This window comes from Sander lucioperca, chromosome 7 (genome assembly GCF_008315115.2).
Source record: "Sander lucioperca isolate FBNREF2018 chromosome 7, SLUC_FBN_1.2, whole genome shotgun sequence".
NCBI classification, from domain to species: domain Eukaryota; kingdom Metazoa; phylum Chordata; class Actinopteri; order Perciformes; family Percidae; genus Sander; species Sander lucioperca.
Genome location: NC_050179.1, coordinates 31,884,160 through 31,905,200, shown reverse-complemented (window position 1 = coordinate 31,905,200; position 21,041 = coordinate 31,884,160). Strand labels below are relative to the sequence as shown.

Below are 21,041 nucleotides of genomic sequence, written 5' to 3'. Positions count from 1 at the left end.
TTCATCTGGGATTATCTGAACAGATAAAAGATGAACTAATCTCTTATCCCGAGCCCAGTGACTTGGACGAGTTGGTGGATTTGTCTATTCATGTTGATAACAGGTGCCGAGAGAGAAGGAGGGAGAGACGTGAGAGGTTTTCCAACCATTCTCCGCGTCGCCAACCTTCCAAATCTGGAAATGGAGCGGAGTTGGGGAGTCAAGCTACATTCCAGGAGATTAAGGGGGAACAGCGGTCATCACATTCCGAACCCATGCAGGTGGGACGTCACGGATTTTCAGTAGAGGGGCGCCAGCATAGACGTGAGTCAAACAGCTGTTTTTACTGCGGTAACAGGAACCATTACATCTCCTCCTGCCCACAGAGGCCGTTAAACTCCCAGGCTCGCTAAGAGTGGGAGGATTCTTAGCGAGCGAATCTCAGTTTTCCAACGATCCTGTAAGACCTCCAGTTCCTGTCACACTCATGAACTCTAATCATTCTGTTGAGATTAATGCTTTGATAGATTCAGGGGCGGATGACAGCTTCATGGACGCCAATCTGGTGGAACAGCTGGGGCTCTCCAAGGAATGTCTCCCGGAGGCCATTGAAGCTACCACACTTAACGGCGAATTATTGGTACGGATAACTAAGATAACTGGACCTGTTAACATGCTGATATCAGGAAATCATTCTGAGGTCATATCCTTTTTCATCCTGCACTCTCCTCGCGCCCCTCTGGTTTTGGATTACCCCTGGCTCCAAGAACACAACCCCACTATTGATTGGGTCACTGGCAAGGTAACCAACTGGAGTATAAAGTGTCATGCTAACTGTCTTAAAACTGCCTGTGCCCCCTCTGCTTCTAAACAGGATCTGGACTCCCCACCTCCAGACATGTCCATGGTTCCCGACGTCTACAACAATCTTAAGGAAGTGTTTAGCAAACAGAAGGCCCCGTCTAAGCCCCCCCACCGACCTTATGATTGTGCTATCAATCTTATACCTGGAGCTGCCTACCCTAAGGGCCGCCTCTACAGTATATCTAAACCAGAACGTGAAGCCATGGAAAGCTACATTAAGGATTCTCTTGCTGCTGGCCTCATTCGTCCCTCCTCTTCACCCCTGGGGGCGGGGTTCTTCTTCGTAAGTAAGAAAGACGGCTCCCTGCGGCCTTGTATTGATTACCGTGGGCTTAATGACATAACTATCAAGAACAAGTACCCTCTGCCCTTGATGAACTCTGCTTTTGACTCCCTGCAGGGCGCTACCATTTTGACTAAGCTGGACTTACGCAATGCTTACCACTTGGTCCGTATTAAAGAGGGAGACGAATGGCTGATGGGGTTCAATACTCCTTTGGGCCACTTTGAGTATCTGGTCATGCCGTTTGGACTAACTAATGCCCCGGCAGTTTTCCAGAGTATGGTTAACGACGTTCTGAGAGACAATGGTCGTTTTGTGTTTACTTGGATGACATTCTTGTGTTTTCCGAAGATCTGCCTAACCATGTCCTGCATGTCAAACAGGTTCTGCAGCGGTTATTGGAAAACCGGCTGTTCGTTAAGGCTGAGAAATGTGATTTTCATGCCCACACCACATCCTTCCTCGGTTACATCATCTCCGAGGGTCAGTTGAAGATGGATCTTGAAAAAGTTAAGGCGGTACTCGACTGGCCTCAGCCCGAGTCCAGGTTGCAACTCCAGAGGTTTCTGGGGTTTGCAAATTTCTACAGACGATTCATCCGCGATTACAGCCGAGTGGCCGCTCCGCTCACTGCCCTGACTTCAAGTTCCAGATCTTTCGGTTGGAATCCGGAGGCAGACAAGGCTTTCCTGGATCTGAAGAAGTGCTTCACTGATGCACCTATCCTCTCTCACCCAGACACATCTTGTCAGTTCGTTGTGGAAGTGGATGCTTCTGATGTGGGAGTCGGTGCCATTCTTTCTCAGCGGAGCTCCAGTGACAATAAGCTTCATCCCTGTGCCTTTTTCTCTCGTCGTCTCTCACCAGCTGAAAGTAACTATGATGTGGGGAACCGGGAACTGCTCGCTGTCAAACTCGCCTTGGAGGGGGCTGAGCAGCCGTTTGTTGTTTGGACAGACCACAAAAAACTTTCATACGTGCAATCCGCCAGACGTCTAAACTCACGTCAAGCCAGGTGGGCCTTGTTTTTTGGACGCTTCAATTTTTCTCTCACTTTTCGACCAGGCTCACGGAATGGCAAGGCGGACGCTCTTTCCCGGATGTTTTCCAAGGCAGTGAAAGATGAGGCTACACCGGAGACTATTCTGCCACAGAAGCTCGTCGTGGATGCTGTCACCTGGAGGATCGAGGAGGAGGTTATGACAGCCCTTCGGACTCAGCCCGGTCCTGGTAATGGTCCGCCAGGTCATCTGTTTGTGCCCGACTCTGTCTGTTCTGCTGTGCTAGTGGGCCCACGCCAGCAAGATGGCTTGTCACCCCGGTGAGGCTAGAACTATGGCCTTACTGCGCAGACGGTTTTGGTGGCCTGCCATGGGAGACCAGACTCGGAGTTTCGTTGCTGCATGCCCGGTGTGCGCTCAAAATAAGGGAACCAATCGACCCAGCTCTGGACTTCTGCATCCTGTGCCCATTCCTCGGCGACCTTGGTCGCATCTGGCTCTGGATTTTGTGTCCGGGTTGCCCTTATCTGAGGGGAACACCGTTGTCCTGACGGTAGTGGACAGATTCAGCAAGTTTGCTCACTTTCTGCCCCTTCCCAAGCTTCCGTCTGCCACTGAGACTGCCAACATCCTGGTCAAGGAAGTGTTTAGGAAACACGGTCTACCTGGTGACATAGTTTCGGATCGTGGCCCGCAGTTCACCTCAGCCGTTTGGAAGGCTTTCTGCCTAGCCATTGGAGCAACTGTCAGTCTCACATCTAGATTCCATCTCCAGTCAAATGGTCAAGCTGAAAGGGCCAACCAGAAGATTGAGTCCACGCTTCGCTGCCTTGTCTCTTCTAATCCCACCACTTGGTCCTCTCAGCTACCTTGGGCTGAGTACGCCCATAACACTCTCCCGACCTCTGCCACTGAGATGTCCCCCTTTCAGTGTTTGTACGGTTATCAACCGCCCCTGTTTCCCTCACAGGAGAAGGATCTCTCAGTTCCCTCAGTCCAGGCTCACATTCGCCGTTGCCATCGGACCTGGCATCGTGCCAGGATGACCCTTCTTAAGGCCTCTGACAGTTACCAGCGTCAAGCCAATTGTCACCGTGTCCCAGCTCCTACCTACATGGTTGGGGATAAGGTCTGGTTGGCCACCCGGAATCTGCCCCTGCGGACTGAATCTAAGAAACTGTCGCCTAAGTTTATTGGTCCATTTGTGGTGGAACGGATCATAAACCCAGCTGTTGTCCGTCTGAAATTGCCCAAGACCCTCAGAGTCCATCCTGCCTTCCATGTCTCCTGCCTTAAGCCTGTTCTCCTCAGTCCCCTGTTGCCCCCTCCTCCTCGTCCGCCTCCCCCTCGGATTATCGACGGGGGTCCTGTCTACACCGTTCGCCGCATCATGGACTCCAGACGACGTGGGCGGGGTTTCCAATACCTCGTGGACTGGGAGGGTTACGGTCCTGAGGAGAGAAGCTGGATACCTCGGCGCCAGATCCTGGATGCCGACCTGCTCCGGGACTTCTATAGGCTCCATCCTGGTGCTCCAGGTGGTCCGCCCGGTGGCGTCCGTCGGAGGGGGGGTACTGTCATGAATCCAGCATCTTGAGCCTGTTTTGCCAGTGTTTTGTTTTTGCTGTAACCTGAAGTTCGTTTTTCCTGAGTTTTCCTGAACACATCCCCGTTGATTCTCCAACGACTTACACCTGCTGCTATCTGCACACCTGGTCCTGATTACCATTCCCTGCACCATATAAGCCGTGACCAGACATCCATTCCCTGCCGGATCGTTAGCGTAACCAGTATGTTTAGCTCTCGTATCAAGCTTCTAGTTTTGGAAAGTCTTTTGCTGTCTCTTTGCCTGTCGCTAATTTGCTGCCTGTTCCTCTGTCTACAGTTACTCACCTGGATTGTCACTCTCACCTGCCTGGCATACTACTTCACTGCAGCTCATTTGGATCAGCACAAAAACCTCCAGCCTTCCAGCCTCACTCCCTGCCGACCAAACTGGACCTAATCAACACCGTTCAATTTCCAAATAAATACTCACCTTGTATTTTCTACTTACCTTGTCCTGGTCTGCTTTTGGGTTCCTGCGCTAGACAAATCGTGACATTTTCCTCTCCTGTAACAGTGAAACCTACGCTGTACATTTACAGCTTGACAACTTTACTGTAAATTCCTCCTCTTCCCCGATAGCAAACAGCTATGAGAGCATCATCCACCATCTCTCACTGGCTCTCTCTCACAGTAGGCTACACACTAAACTATTCTGCAAAAGAGCTAATACGCAACAAATGTTTTTTTTAAAGATTACTTTTTGGGCTTTTTATTTTATAAGATACTGTAGATCAGATAGTAAAAGAGAAAGGGGATGACACGCAGCAAAAGGCCGCAGGTTGGAATCGAACCCAGGCTGCTGCCAACGGTTAGCTAGAGGTCGCCCCAACAAATGTTATTTTGCCTTTCAACTCGTATATTGTTTTAAAATTAAGAGGCATTAAAACTATGAAGTAAACAAGCCTGTCTGTGTCTGTCTTTGTGCTGTCTGTCAGGCGACAGAGCAGAGGGAAGACTCTGAAAGTAAAGTAGACACACGACACTCGCTCACTTTTTCGAACACTTGCCCGATCGGGCAACTGGCTGATTGCATTTACTGGTCCGATTTAACTTTTTTAACGGCATCGGGCAATTGTTGTTGTAGGATGCTGTTGTAAGCGAGTGAGCCGGGCAGACGCAGCAGGAGAGTGGGGGCGGGGTTACGCGGAGTAAGAGAGATGCACTGGCATGGCTTTATGGAAGAAATGGGTCATGTATGCAACATCAAACTACCAATATAAACGGAATTGTCTCGTCCCCTTCTTTAGACTTTTTGTGCCAGAAATCCCTACTCTGCTTATACAAAAGAACTAGACAACACAAGTACCAACTTGAATGTATTGGGTGTATTGAAACACTTAAAACAATAACAGCATTTAAGACATCAGCCACTTGACTCAGATGGCAGATTGCCGAGTAAACCCTCGGTTCCCTAGCAAAGATCACATCTGCTGATTGGCTTCTCTGTTGTAAAGGAGCCCTTATGATCGCTCACTAATTTATTCCTTCATTGTGCTTCATTTTTCCTGATACAAATGCTGTGTCTGAATTCTGATTCAAATTTTATTCTTGTATTTGTATATTATTGTTTTTTATTTTCATCATGACAGTTTTTAATTGTTCTTTAATGTTTCATGTAAAGCACTTTGAATTGCCTTGATGCTGAAAGGTGCTATAGAAATAAAGTTGCCTTGCCTTACAACCTCAGCCTGTCACAGTGTTTTTTATGCCCTGGGGACTGCCCCAGGGCATAAAAAACACTGTTGTGCCTGCTTGTCTCACAGGAAGTGTAACGTCAACAGCTCCGCGACTGCTTTCGGCTCACCATTAATACCATATCACAGTGAATGGTGTCTGCGTGAAGTTTTGAAAAACTGTAACCACACTTGAAACCACTTTATCGGCATTGCCGTGACTCACTGTGACTTCAACAAAACTGCAGAGCCGACGTAGTTTGCTCCGTCTGCACCTCTGCGTGCGTGTGTGTGTGTTGGAGCTCCGCTCTCTGTCAACATGCAGAGAGGACAGATAAGCTTGCGCTTATGCGCTCTCAGGTACCGAAATTTGGCACCGTTTGATTTGACGTGAACCAATAGTCGGTAATACCGACGTGATTCGGTTGGTACCGGTAAAAGTATAGGGTTCAGTACCCAACCCTACTTACTACGCCTCAGCTAATGTGTCAACCCACAGTGATTGAAACAGCAAGCTGGTTGAAAGAATTTGTCCGCCTAGCTAGCGATAGCATGGCAGCACCTCATCACATCCTGAGTCATTTTGACGGTAAAATATACCACTATTACCACAGCCCGTAAGAGGGGATAAAATGCAGGCTGATTCAAGTCCCCTCCGCTTCGCAGCGGGGTCCTGCATCACGCTGTCTGGGTTGTATTCGCTATAATGACCGTCTCACTCTACATTATCCCTTATAGTAATATTATTGTCAGGAAGCGGCGCTAATCACCAAATTGAATATGCCTCTATCAATCTGGACCTCTATCACTTACCGATCCAGTACTTGTTACTTTGTTCCTCAGTGAATGTTAGCATTTGCACTTTGTTTAGCTAACGTTATCTCTACTTAGTCGTCCTACATTAATTTGGAGATTAAACCCTGTTAGTAAGAAATAATCCTGGTGGAGGTGCAAAAGACACAGACAGGGAGCTGTGGTGTTGGTGAGTGAGCTAATGTTACATTACAGCCTCTCTAGCTTCATCATTGTCATAATTTATGTGTTGGACCTGCCCGTTTGGTCATGTATCATGACGTAGCAGCTATCTTGGCCTAAACAGGGGCTTAAAGGGGTGATAGAATGCAAAACTGAGTTTACCTTGTCATAGTTGAATTATGACAGTTCGGTGGATAAAATAGGCATACATAGAACCTCAAAGTCCCATTGACACCTCTTTCCTATGCAAATCTCACAATTTGAAACTGCCGCTGAAAACGGGCGAATCTCAACAAAGCTAGTAGTTGACATCAACTCAGTTGGCTGTACCTTATTTGGCTCTAGTCTGTACCTTTGTCAGGCCCCAAATATACATACAAACCACTGGTCTGAGACCAGCTGATGTTCTGAATGTTGGTTGCGCAGATCTTAGACACTTTATACATTGTTCGTCTGCTATTTCATTACTAAATCCACTTCTGAGACTTTTTTATGCGAGAAATCAATTTTGTAGAGCTCAAATATGGGCCGTTTTACAAAAACTGATGGCTAATTGGAAATTTGGTTCGACTGTGTCGGAGTTCAGATGATCCACTGTCTGACGTGACAGCCGGCGGGTGCCTGCCGGGGTCGATGGCTTTCCCACCTTCACAGACCCCGCTGTGAGCTGGCTGGAGCTCTATCAGGAGACTCGCGGACAAGAGGTGTTTATTTCCCCTATCGTTTGTTTAAATAACTCAACACACATATCCATTATAAGATTAACTGGAACCTGTGGTTTTTCGAAGTTATAATGCTCCACAAGAGATTGCGGGCGTAACAAGCTCGCTGACTCGCTGTCTCCCCTTCTGATCAGTGCTGCTATATGAGGAGAAAGCAGAGAGGGGAGGGGCTGCTCCTCAGTCATAGAACAGAAGACAGAAGTGACTGTTTTGGCGGCCACAAGAGAGAAATACCTTAGCATGCTCGCCGGACAATACTGGCGTCTTTTCTACAGAAAGTCGCCATATTTGTCGCTAGTTGCTTTTTTGAAAAAAAGTTGCTAAGGGGGTCTGAACAGTGAATCTAGTGACAAAGTCACTAAGTTGGCAACACTGGAGCCTCTGCAGCTTTGCTCAGCTCGTTGTAAAGAGGGGTGGGGTTGTGTGTGTGTGTGTGTGAGTGTGTGTCGCTCGTTGTTAACCAACCAATCAGTGCGCAGCTCATCTAAATATTCATGAGGGAGAAAACCTCTTGTTTCAATCCAGGGCTATTTCACAGGGTTGCATTAGGGCGCACAGAACAGCACCCGGGCCATTTTCAGCCCAACCAATGTTACATATCCTATTTGGAGACCTTAACCCTAGATTTCCACCGAATGCGGAACGGCTGCGGACCGGCTCCGCTGCGTATCGGCTCCGTGCTCCACCGTCCATCGATACCCTCCAGGTCCGGATTTGTTGCGTAACGGTTGTGGCCATGACTGACAGCTGAAGTCACGAGGACCCACGAGATCTCGCGAATGAAGGTAGAATAGAACCACAAAACCAACAACAGTTGGTTTCCATCCAGAGGAGTAGAGGGGAAACAACTCTGTGCTGCGTTCTGCATGTTCATTCTGTCAGTTCATTCTGTCAGTGGAAATACACACATTGACTTTAATGGAAACCTAATGACTCCACCGACGTTCTGGAGCGGATCCGCAGACGTTCCGCAACCGGTGGAAATTTGGGGTTAGGAACAGTGTGAAATACCCTATATAATTATTCTATCACCCCTTTAAGGTAAGCTATATGCAGAGCCATGATCTGTTTGGAGACCGATAACAAGGAAACAAACATGCACATTTATATAAAGAAAAACATCAGTCAACATCACATAACGGGTTTTCTTTTACTGGTAGCACTGCATATTACGGTACAGTAATAAGATGGTAATAGTGGGGTAACAATGTGATAATAAAGAGGTAATATATAGGTAATAAGATGTAATTACCAAAGTAATAACTGGGTAATACATCACAGTAATAAGATGTAATACTGGGGTAATAAGAAGGTAACATGTAATAACATGCAATTACCAATGTAATAAGTAGGAAAGGGTTTGATAATAACCATATGTATATCTGGGTAATGGTAATATAGTTCTATTAATATTGTAATAACATGGTAATAATGCGGTAATATATGTTGATGTTTTCACAGTATTATAGGCTACTATCAGCGCAATACCTTCCAAATTAGATAAAACTTCTTGGAGTTTAAAATTGGTAATTACCATATTATAATGCTGAAATTCATCCACCCTTCATGTTCCAAACATTTCACTTTTGTTTCAAGGTAATACTTTACAAATGATATGTTTAATCTTTTGAGTTCTTACCTGGAAACACATCTGGTAGTTTCTGCGTAATAACCATGAATCAGTGCCGCAAAATGCAAGACTGCCTGTTTCTATTGTATTACATGGTAATATTAGAATAACAGAGGTGTAGAGATTACCTGGAAATGCTTCTGGTAGTTTCTGTGTAACAACCATGAATCAGTACCGCAAAATGCAAAACTGCCTTTTTCTATTGTATTACATGGTAATAATAGAATAACAGCGGTGTAGAGATTACCTGGAAATGCTTTTGGTAGTTTCTGTGTAACAACCATGAATCAGTGCTGCAAAATGCAAAACTGCCTGTTTCTATTGTATTACATGGTAATATAAGAATAACAGAGATGTAGAGATGCTTTTGGTAGTTTCTGTGTAACAGCCATGAATCATTAGACAGATAGACATGGTGTTCCACAAGGCTTGGTGTTTGGACTCTAGGCAATATTATTAGGAAACACTGTATTAACTTTCACTATTATGCGGATGATACCCAATTATATATATTGATCAAGCCAGATGAAACCAATCAGTTAGTTAAACTTCAAGCATGCATTAAGGACATAACTTCCTGATGTTAAACTCAGACAAAACTTAAGTTATTGTACTTGGCCCCTAATACCTTCGAAGCTCATTATCTAAAGATATAGCTACTCTGGATGGCATTGCCCTTGCCTCCAGCACTACTGTCAGAAATCTGTGAGTTATTTGATCAGGATATATCCTTTAACGCCCACATAAAACAAATCTCAAGAATCGCCTTTTTTCACCAAAATTGCCAAAATTTAGCACATTCTGTCTCAAATGCATTTGTTACTTCGAGGCTGGACTATTGTAATTCCTTATTATCAGGTTGCTCAAACAAGTCACTTAAGACTCTCCAAAAAAGATCATATTTTGTCCCGTATTAGCTTCTCTGCATTGACTTCCTGTAAAATCTAGGATTGAATTTGAAATCCTTCTCCTGACCTACAAAGCTCTTAATGGTCAGGCACCATCATATCTTAGAGAGCTCATAGTATCCTATTACCCCACTAGAACACTGCGCTCCCAGAATGCAGTTACTTATTGTTCCCAGACTCAGAGTAAGCTCAAAACTCTCCTCTTTCATAAAGCTTATATTACCTTCCTCCACAGCGCTGTGGAGGGTCTGGCTAGTCCACATAGAATTCCGGGATGGAAGAAAAACGTGCTCTGGTTTATTGGCATTTCTTTAAACCAATCACAATCGTCGTTTTACGCCCTGGACACAATAACGGTGCCTCTGCAAAATAGCCTCGGGAAGGAACTTGTTTTGGTGGAACGTGTACGTTCAAAAGTTCTTTAGAAAACTCAGACTGGACAGTCTAGCTAGCTGTCTCGATTTACTCTGCAGAGATTTGAAAAGCAATTAACCATAGTCCTCATAAATCCACCGGAGGTTAGAACGCCAACACAAAGAAAGCGGAAGGTGTGGGACATCCGGCCTAAAATGAGGGACATCCGGCAGAATTTCTGGAAGCACCTGGACAATCCCGGAAGTGGAACATCGTCGATATTGCCCAGGTAATCCGAGGCATGGGCCGTGTTGTTTCCTCCACATCAGTCCTATGACTGAAGAGAATTTTCCCCACAAAAGAGTGATCTTAGTAAATCCAGTGGAATACGTAATCATCCTGTTATTTATTGCGTGATTCTCCCTTACTGTAAATACATATGCATTGACGAGAAAGACTCAAAGACGCACACTGCAAACACTAGCACAAACAACATGCAGACTGTGACTCCAGCCTGCTGAGTCTGTTTGATAAATACAGCACGTTTGGGACAAAATGCATCACATCCGCACCTGAAAACACAGCACAAAAGCTGCATTGAATCTGGCCCTGAATATCATAACATGGGATTGTTTACAAACAAACTTCACAGGGCACCTTTAAGTACATGTGCAGTAGCCACAAGTTGGATTTCTCAGTAGTGCTCCTACCGGTTTGCACCAGATTGACCTAATAGATAAAGACATGGGTGTTATGAGTAAAGATCCATCACTACTGTATGTCATCTCCAACACTTTGGAAGTGCTCTTTTAAGTGTTATTTTTATCTCTTTTTAAGACTTTTATTTATATAAGTCAGCTTTGCCATGGAAGACAAGCATTCTTAATGTGCTGCTAGTGCTAGTACTCTGTTTTGTTCTGTTTTCTCTGCATTTCACTCACAAAGAGTGGTGGTAGAATATTCTACAGGCCAACTCTGGCAGATTGTGTTGTTTAGTGAATGTGAATAAAACTGCCTGTGAATAGTAAGAAGCCTGCATTTCGTTATTACTGAAAAAATCATAAGGGTTTTTTAGATCCCTTTGTCAATGTTAAAATGAAATGTCTTAAAACAGCAAACATAAAGGCTACCAGTAACTTAGCTCAGCAGATAAACTTACCTTTGACCTGTCTCACAGAGCTCAGATTCTTCTCAAAGCCATCATCAAACTTGGGATTAGTGACAGGCTCAAAGTCACTGGTGTAAACACGGCCAGAGGATGTGGTGTAGCAGCATTTGCACATGCATGTATGGTAGCGCAGTCGACCCTCGTCCAGGTAAGGGTGAGCCAGGGCATCCTTTGCTGAAATCCTCTTTGACTAGAGACCAAACCCACAAGTTGTGTGTGATTGACAAGATTATTAACTACATTTTACATTCATCTAAGCCTCAGAATACATGTAAAGAGAAATCAAAATCAAAAAAACTTTTTTCAGCTCCTAAATGACAGTATGAAAATATTGAGGTGAGGAGGGGGGCTAAACCTTATCTTTCACTTTATACAAAAGCAAGGCCCTTGACAGGGTTATTAAGAACACCCTCTCCCCGACATTCCCATATATTATGACACTATTGAATTGGTACAACTTGTTAAAACTATAACGAAATAAGGCAAAGCATAAACAATTTCAGATGATGTACGTTATCTTAAACCGTAATATGTTAATGGTATATCACTTTAGTCACCAATATACACATTTGAGTTTAAAATGGTAATTGTTAAGTTTATGGCAAACATAATAAAGTGGTATCATTAGTGAATGAATAAACTGGGCACATGTATTTGGCAGCTCTCTGAATGAGGTTTCTTCCCACTAAACAAATTATGACAGAAATATGAATTAGATCAGATTATGTTGTACCTTATGTATAAGGCCAGTTGTGTTATAATTAAACCAACATAATGCATAAAGTGGCATGGAGCAGGTGGAAAATAAGAGGGGGGGGGGGGTGTTCTCCAGGCAGCCAAGTCAAAAATTGCACCGCAAATATTAAAACCCAAGTCAATTACTGTAAGAAAATGTTTCAAATCCACTGCTCACTGACGTGGGTGTCTCTCATGCTGTATACCATTAAGCGCTGGTTTTACGCACAGCTGATTTCATTTTAGGCACAAGGTGACATGTATAATTGTTGCTGTGGTTACCATGCCTTGATTACAGTTCAACTCATCTAAGAGAACAGATGATAAAGTGTATGTGTGTTCAGATCACCAACAGATGCAGATTAATGAACATGCATAATTATATAATGTTCTAAAAATCAGACTGTGTATTGCCACAGTAGAATAAGTGGGCAAAGCATGATGCTGAACTTAAAATATAGTTTCCCTGTATGTGCATGGCGCATTTAACTTGACTGTTCTGCTTTCTGCTGTTGACTAGGAACAAATGACACACTGTTTGTAGAGATAATGTTCAATCAATAATTACTACAAAAGTCTGTGTGTATTATGTGTTTGTCAAAACTAACATATTGGTCCCATTACCGACTGGTAGATTGTGATGTGGAAAATAAAGTCCTGATACAGACAGGATTGTTGTCCTCTGCACATGTCAAACCTTTATTTATCAGCAGCCCAAAATGATCTCCTCAACAAACTACAAGTTCTGGAATCAGTTGTTAAAGACCATCAAATTACTGAACAAGAGCTACTGGCTAAAATCCAGGCCCTTCAACCAAGGAAGGCCAGCGGTCTTGATGGTATTTAAATGAAATGCTGAAATTTACCAACCCTAAAATTCAATACTGCCATATTAAAATTATTCAACCTCGTTCTTAGCATTGGACATTTCCCAGACATTTGGAGCAAAGGCATTATCACACCAATCTTTAAAAATGGAAATCAATTGAATCCAAACAATTACAGTGGCATTTGTGACAGCAGCAACCTGGGGAAATTATTCTGCAGCACCCTAAACAGCAGACTTCCTCAGTGAACACAATGTCCTGAGCAAGAGTCAGATTGGATTTAAACCACAACACAGAATTACAAATCATATCTATACCCTCCACACCCTCATTAATAATGTCCACCAAAACAAAGACAACATTTTCTCTTGTTTTGTAGATTTAGAAAAAGCATTTGACTCAAATTGGCATAATGGTCTGTTCCTAAAATTAATTGAAAAAGATGTGATACCTATGATATTATTAAAACAATGTATATAAATGGAAATATGGAAATAGATTTCTTCCCCCAAAGCAAAGGGGTTCAACAGGGCTGCAGTCTCAGCCCCAGCCTGTTTAACATTTATATAGATGAATTGGCAAAATCATTAGAACAATCAAATATCCCTGGTCTCACCCTGTCTGACACAGAAATGAAATGTCTACTTTTTGCAGATGATCTAATATTGTTAGCCCCATCTAAGGAGGCATTACAACAGCAACTGGATCATCTACAAAACTTCTGCAAGACCTGGGCCCTGACAGTTAATCTGGAAAAGATTAGAGTTATGGTCTTCCAGAAACAACCCAGATGTCAGAGAAACCCAACCAGGTTCTTACTGGGCTCCCCTGACATAGAACACACACACAGCTACACATATTTAGGACTAAAAATTACATCTACAGGGGATTTTAATCTGGCAGTTAATGAAATGGAATAAGGGCATTCTATGCTATAAAAAAAGTATTTAATTAATTAAGATACAAAAAAGGGCAATACAATTCTACAACCACCTAAAATCAAGTGACCCTGACTTCTAACATTACAAAGTCCTCCATTGCCAAGAGGAGAAGAGTCCCCTCAGCCAGCTGTTCCTGAGGCTCACCTCTTCTAACAGGACAGCCCTCACACAATCTGGCCCAACCAAATCATAGCTAAAGAAAAGAAAAAGTATATTAACTATTGGACATCTACCACAAAAACTCTAAACAAACTTCACTGCTATTTGGCTCTAAACAGACAGTAAACAGTGGCAAACTATCTACGCACTGTGACTGATCAGAAGCTGAGAAAGACATTAACTATGTACAGACTCAGTGATTACAGCCTGGCCATAGAGAGTGGCCGACACAGACAGACCTGGCTGCCTAGAGAAGACATTAACTATACAGACTCAGTGATCACAGACTGGCCATAGAGACTGGCCCACACAAACAGACCTGGCTGCCTAGAGAAGACAGGCTGTGTCAGCTCTGTCCACAGAGATGGGTGGAGACAGAGCAACACTTCCTGCTACAATGTAGCACTTATAAAAATATTTAAACAGTTCTTTACAAAAATTAAATGTAAACTCACAGATTTTGACACACTCTCTGACCAAACAAAAAGTCTCAGCACTGTAGAAGCAGCGAGAAATGTGAGTGCATGTCACAGCCTGTTCATCTCCTCACAGCTCTCTTACCTGCTCATTTAGTACCTTGTGTTTTTCATGTTTTTTTCTTTCTTACTTTTAACGATTTTATATTAATATACTGTTGTTTCTTTATTGACCCTAAACAAATGAATTATCGACACACACACACACACACACACTTTTATTCTTTCCTATGATTTTCTTGTTTTATATATATATATATATATATTTCTGTTTACTCAGTGTAAACATTAATATATGTATTTTTATGCATTTGTTTTCTCATCTTATTATTAGCATTGAATTGTATTATCCTTGACGCTTTGGCAATATTGTTTTCCTGACATTCATGGCAGTCAAGCAATTTGAATTTGAGAGAGAGAGAGAGAGAGAGAGAGAGAGAGAGAGAGAGAGAGAGAGAGAGAGAGAGAGAGAGAGACAGAGAGGGGAAAGAGATAAATATTATATTACTCTGTTAAGTTCTTTCAATCATCCCATATTATTTTATTATATATAGTATTAGAATACAGGTCTAGTGGACCAAGGTACTGATTCTTTTTTTGGCTTGTATTGCCTTTATTGATCGGACAGATTAAGTAAGGAAAGTGGGAGAGAGAGGAGGATGACATGCAGCAAAGGGCCACAGGAATCAAACCTGTGGCTGTTGTGACGAGGACTGCGCCTCTCTACATGGGGTGCCCGATCAACCAAGTTACAGCCCTGAGATCTGTTAATGCTCTACATTCCAGAAGAGTAGAAGTTGCATCAGAGGACACAGCTGGAGATTTTAATCCAGAACCAAAGAAACTGACTTTTTGCATTTTAAGTAACATGTGTTGAGTATCCAAATGCCTGATCAAAGGATACTTATACAACCTGAAAGATGTCATACCACACATGCTGTGAGAAGAGGGTGCCCCAACACATGGCATCCCAACCCCCTTTGTGCTCCTCAGAAGAGGAGGGGGGAACAGCCCCCAAGCAAGCTTGTGAAAGTGTAATAATTTATTTTGTTTAAATCCTGCATACACACATGATTGCTTTTCAATAATTTGATGTGTAGCGTATATGGGTGGTTAATTAATTAACATTAATGAATATTTACTTTATCATAAAATGCCTGCACTCTACAGCCTAATAGCAATACTTTGTTAATATTCAAATAATAAATTCAGGGCACCACACAACAGGAGAGAAGCTGATATACCACCTTTTTTTTTATCTCATAATCTGAGGGTCAGCTACAAAAGTGAGTCCATGACTCAATGTACAATGTACTAAACCCACAAAAACACGTAATCTGGTTCTTAGTAAATGAGGAATTTATTTATCTAAGAAGAATACACACTACTAAATCAGCAAAGCATAAAAAATGAATGAAAGAATGGAATGGATGAAAACAGAAAGAAATTATTTTTATGGATGAAACTAACTTAGATTAACACGTGAACAATAAACAGTAAACAAGGTAATTGGCAAGATGTATAAAATCAGGACAGCAGCTCAGATTTAAGAAGGGAGACTTTAATACAGAGAGCGCTAATTTCCCTACTTGTTCCCAGCAAAATCCAGAGAGCATCAACCCTGTTTAACAGGTGAGCAAGATTTGACCTACTCAGATGGAGAGATAGTTGTAGACACTGGACGATGGTGAAAGTCAGCGGCGGCGGTTCTGTAAGGACTGAGAAACTCATTTTCCTCAACCGGCTTGTCCCCTCGGAGTGGCTCCACAGGGCTGTTTCTGTCCCTCTCTGCAGCAGTAGGCAAAGCTTCGGGTCACCATCAGATGACGACCGAACGTATTAGAACTAGCTCTTTAGCTCCAACTTTTGGCGAGTCGGAACACAGAGATGGAGAAGATGATCTTGGTTGAACTGGAGCAGTTTCTCAAAGTATTTGCACTTCCTCAGTGCTTCGTTTGGACTTAGTCCGTCGACACATGGGCCCATGGGCAGCTTGTGTTAGAGAAGGAAAAAAAAAGACAAAAGGATTGTCCGAAAAAAGGGGTTGCAGGAGAAAGTAAAAGAAGAATATGACATACTTTATTAATCCCCCAAGGGCAAATTAAATTTTTACACTCAGTTGTTACACATATTAAACACAGGCCTTAAATACACACACATGCCCAGGACATACAGTATACATGCACTAATTAGAGAGATGTCAGAGTTAGGGGGCTGCCCTCCGGTTCCCAAGCCAAGTCCCTACGCACTGAGATACTGCCACCCCCCTCCTCCTCCTCTTCTTTAAAAAGACAAGAAGGAAGAAAAAAAGCATGCAAGTCATCTCTTACTTAAAGGTCTTAGTCCGAAAAGGGCAGTGTCCAGAGTCACTAATCCCTCCCATCACAACTTTCTGACCCTAACATATTTTAAACTGAACTTTCTCTTTCTGATATTAAGTATTTCTAGACTCACTTACCTAAATCTCCCATAATTGAAACCTAGAGATATTTAGCTGCAAGTAGAAAACAAACATCACTAACATTATTATTCAGCATGAAAACAGAATTATTCAGCATGAAAACAGAATGGAATATTGTACATTATACACATCAAAACATTGAAAAGCATCACATAATTAGTGATGAGGTCACAACAAAAAAACTGAGGCCCTCTTACATACTACTATAGATGTATATAAAGGAAACTATCTATCTATCTATATCTAAACTATCTATATATAGAGTATCTGTGTATGAAGGATTGAAACAGAGAATAACAGATTGGAACTTTTATGGAACTATTATGTAAGGCACTGCAGCTACGCGTGGTTGCATGCACGGTAGCCGGACACGCTGCTGATGACGGCACGAGGAGACATCAAGCTTAGTCACACAATCATGCTGGCGGCACGCCGACTGCCTGGCAGCGTGAGGCAGTGGTATTTCCTTGGGTGCTAAGGCTGCGTTAAATGGTATGTGTGAAATCGGTTATGTGCATTATGCTATTTAAGCTATTGTGCTATGGGAACTGTTAAGAGGGATAGAGATGAAGTGTGTGAACGTCGATGAAACGAAATTATATTACGTTTATATTGTGAAGGTGCGGGGTGAGGCTCATTTGAGTTGCTCTAATAGTTATGGCTTCGAGCCCGGGATGTGTCTTATTTTGGGTGTTATGGGTATACATTGTCTATTCAGTTGTATTGGTTGTATCATTAAATCTGTTATTTTTCTTGTGTTAAGGGGGGAGTTGGAGCAGGGTGTCTGTTAAAACCTACACTCTGGACTCTGACCCAGGCGTACGCACAGAAATGGTTGAAATGACAAAACAGCGACACCGACAACAGATAAAACGCAAGAACTTGTGTGAAACTGAGACCATTGTGTAAAATAAATCTAAATATTGCCTGTCATTAATAATGTGAAGAATTCAAAAGCCATTCTTACAATTAATACACAAGCACCTGTTTGATTGATCTGCGGTGAAAAACAGACAAAATAAAACAAGATAGTATCTAAATTCAAATGAAGATATATTTGCAAAAAGAAAACTCAAATACAGTATGTTCTATAATGATATTTGCATGTCATGGAATTTATTCTCATATGTAAATACAAGTACAAATAATGTTTACACTGATGCTGTTTTCGATGCCTCCGTCTGGCAGAGCACATCATTTTAATATGGTTATCATATACAGTATCATAGTGTTGACGCACAATGGCTGATTTTGCACTGTTGGAAGATATGGCAAACGGAGACAGACAAGCAAGAAGACTTGAGCCACTCGTCCTGTCCTGTTGGATCTCTGTGCTGTTTTGGGCCCAGCGTAACAGAGAGGAGCACTTGGAGAAACCATGCCATGCCAGTCCCACTTCAAGAGGGGTCAGCTCCGGTGTCCCCCCGTGGCAAAAACAGTTTCTCGGTGTAGCGCTATGCGCTTTTTTTGTATCAACTTTAATATCAGACCCTTTATTTTTAATTTGTGCCACTGTGTCTGCAACATGTCACTCTACAGCTTTTTGGCATTAGTAATGCCCACACTGTACCCTCCAAAAAGCATGTTTTCCTCTTTTCCACCTCTCCAATAAGAACTTAAATTTCACATTGAGTGAAATTCCTTTGTTTTCTTTTCCTCTCTGCATTTGTCACGATGTCGGTATGACTGAATATTAATTGGGGACGTTTCACTGACTATTTACTGTAATAGGCAACTATGGGTGTGACATGAAGCCGACAAAGCTGCACCACATTTAGGGCCCTATTTTAACGATCTGAAACGCAAGTATCAAACGGCAAACGAAAGTAGCTTTGTGGGCGGATCTCGGGCGCTGTTGCTATTATACCGGCGGGATAAATGACTCTTGCGCCCGACACAAATCTAAAACGGGTTGGTCTTCGGTCTCTCCTCTCCGTGCTGCTGCTGGGGCTTTTGGGTTAAGTGGCATGGCACATGCAGTTCAACATCACATCTCCATAAGTCCTCTAATATTTCCTCATTTATGTCATCAACACATCCATGATACATGGAAATGTGTAAAACAAGGTCATATTTTTCCTTGTATTTATGTATGGTTTGCAAAAATGGGAACTGTCCGTGAGATGAGAGAAGCAGAGTGTATGCGCGTGTGCACACTCTACATTATGACAACGCATGCGTCCTTAAAATAGCATCTGAATAACGCGCCACTGACTTTAGACTAGGGTTTTCCTGGTCTATGGCGGAATTGTTTTCTGAAACTGCAAAATAGCACTAGGGAACGTTTACGCCGGAACACGCCTCCTCTTTTTGCTGAACCGCCCCCGGGAGCACAAGTTCATTCTCTAATTTACCGACGTGAGTCTGTGGAGGGAAAAGTCCGCTGTGCGTCGGGTGCAAAATAGGAATGATACATGCGTCGGTGTACAAAGTCAATTGCGCTGGGTGCAAGATAGGGCCCATAGAGTTGATTGTGATGTATAAAGGGAAACCGGTGTAGGAGTGCACACGGTTTCATAAATCTGAATATATTTGTGCACAAGCACTTTCTGTATTTCGTCCGTAGGCCACCTTTTGACGTGAATCCTACGCACAGTTTTATAAATGAGGTCAAGGGGCCATACGTTGTAGTCACCCCCCCACCCCAACTTTCTCACAGCACGTCCTTTCAAGTGTGTGAGACGCAGCTTTCACATCTTCTGATCAGTTCAATTCAATTTTATTTATAATGTCAAATCATAACAGTAATTATCTCAGGACACTTTACAGATAGAGTAGGTCTAGACCACACTATAATTTACAAAGACACAACAATTCCCTCCAAGAGCAAGCATTTAGTGTGACAGCGGCAAGAAAAGAACTTCCTTTTAACAGGAAGAAACCTCAGATGGACCCTGGCTCTTGGTGGGCGGCAATCTGCCTCAACTGGTTGGGGGAGAGGGAGAGATCAGGCCTTTGGGTAACTATCATACACATTTCTTAAAATGTAAACATCATTGTCTTTTAGTTGTAGATTAGAATTTCCAGTTGTGTAGTCTGATGCAGTTTATACTCTTCTGGAATGTAAGAGCATTAGCAGGTCTCAGGGTGGGGGTTAAAGGGGTCATAAAGTGGAATTTCTGTCCTGGGTTTTCCACTGTCCTCTTGAAGTCTTTAACAGACTTGCCCAGAGTCCAGTTCTGGATGAGTTCAGTAACTCACCAAAAGGCCATTCACGCTACAAATGTTTAAAATATTTTATTATGTTTTTATGCTAAATAATAATGTTAACCATGTTTGTATTCTACTTGCAACTAAATATCTCTAAGTTTCAATTATGGGAGTTAGGTGAGTGAAACTAGGGATATTTAATGTCAAAAAGAGAAAGATTAGTTGAGAAGAATTAATGTCAGGGAAGTTAAGGGCAAGAGAGGGGCCAAAGTGATTTTTGACACTACCCTCGGACCAAGACCTTTAAATAGAGACGTCACCGGAATGGCATGCTTTTTCTTCTCTTCTTCTCTTTTTACAAATCCATGCATGTTTCAGTTTGCGTCTCAATGACCCTGTGGCCGAGACCCCCTGCTCCCTCTTATTCTCGGGACTTTACTGTTCTCCTGCAACACCATCTTCTCTAACGCAAGTAGCCCAAAGTGCCCATGTGCGACTAAACTCAAAATGGATCCATTGAATTGGAACAAAGCAACGAAGAAGCTTGCAAAGACTTTGAGAACCTGCTCCAGTTTAACTATGACCATCCTACTCTAGCTTTGTGTTCAGACTCGTCAAGTAGTCAAAGCTGGAGAAAGAGTTCTGGTCCACCTGCCATCCTTGTGTTCCGACTCGTCAAAAGTCAGAGCTTAAGAAACAGTGACAACACCTCTCTGGTAACCATCTGGTTGTGACCTGAAGCTTCACCTATGCTGCAGAGAGAGACAGAAATGACCAGGCAAAACTGCTCCAAAGGAAAGAACAAGCTAAGGAATACGAGTTTCTCAGGCCCTTCAGGACAGACGCGGCCTCCCACTGTCATCCTCCCACAGGCAGTGTCTACATCCATCCATCCATCCAAGTTGTTTGAACTTTGCTTACCTATTAGGGTTGATGCTCTCCTGGTTTTGTAGATAAAGATTTAGGGCAATTTGGGCTCCCTGTAGTATAGTCTCCCTTCTTAAATCTCAGCCGCTGTGTTGGTTTAATACAAAACAATTCCTATGAAATTGGGATGTGTAAAACGTAAATAAAAACAGAATACAATGATCTGCAAAGCAAACCTATATTCAATTGAATACACAACA

At 42.9% G+C, this 21,041-nt stretch overlaps 1 protein-coding gene across 5 annotated transcripts in view; it reads right to left on the bottom strand.

Annotated features, from left to right (window-relative positions):
• Positions 1–21,041, bottom strand: part of nlk2 (nemo-like kinase, type 2) — a 97,089-nt gene that overhangs the window by 11,069 nt on the left and 64,979 nt on the right. For 2 of the 5 annotated variants that reach the window (XM_031312051.2, XM_036003356.1), the window contains exon 10: positions 11,157–11,355. The exons of 1 other annotated variant lie outside the window; for it this stretch is intronic. In XM_031312051.2, coding sequence (XP_031167911.1) covers positions 11,157–11,355 — 199 coding nt within the window. Of the gene's footprint in view, positions 1–11,156; positions 11,356–15,848; positions 16,296–20,835; positions 20,929–21,041 lie in introns of those variants that run through there. 2 more of the 5 variants (XM_031312056.2, XM_031312054.2) reach the window with 2 other exon arrangements.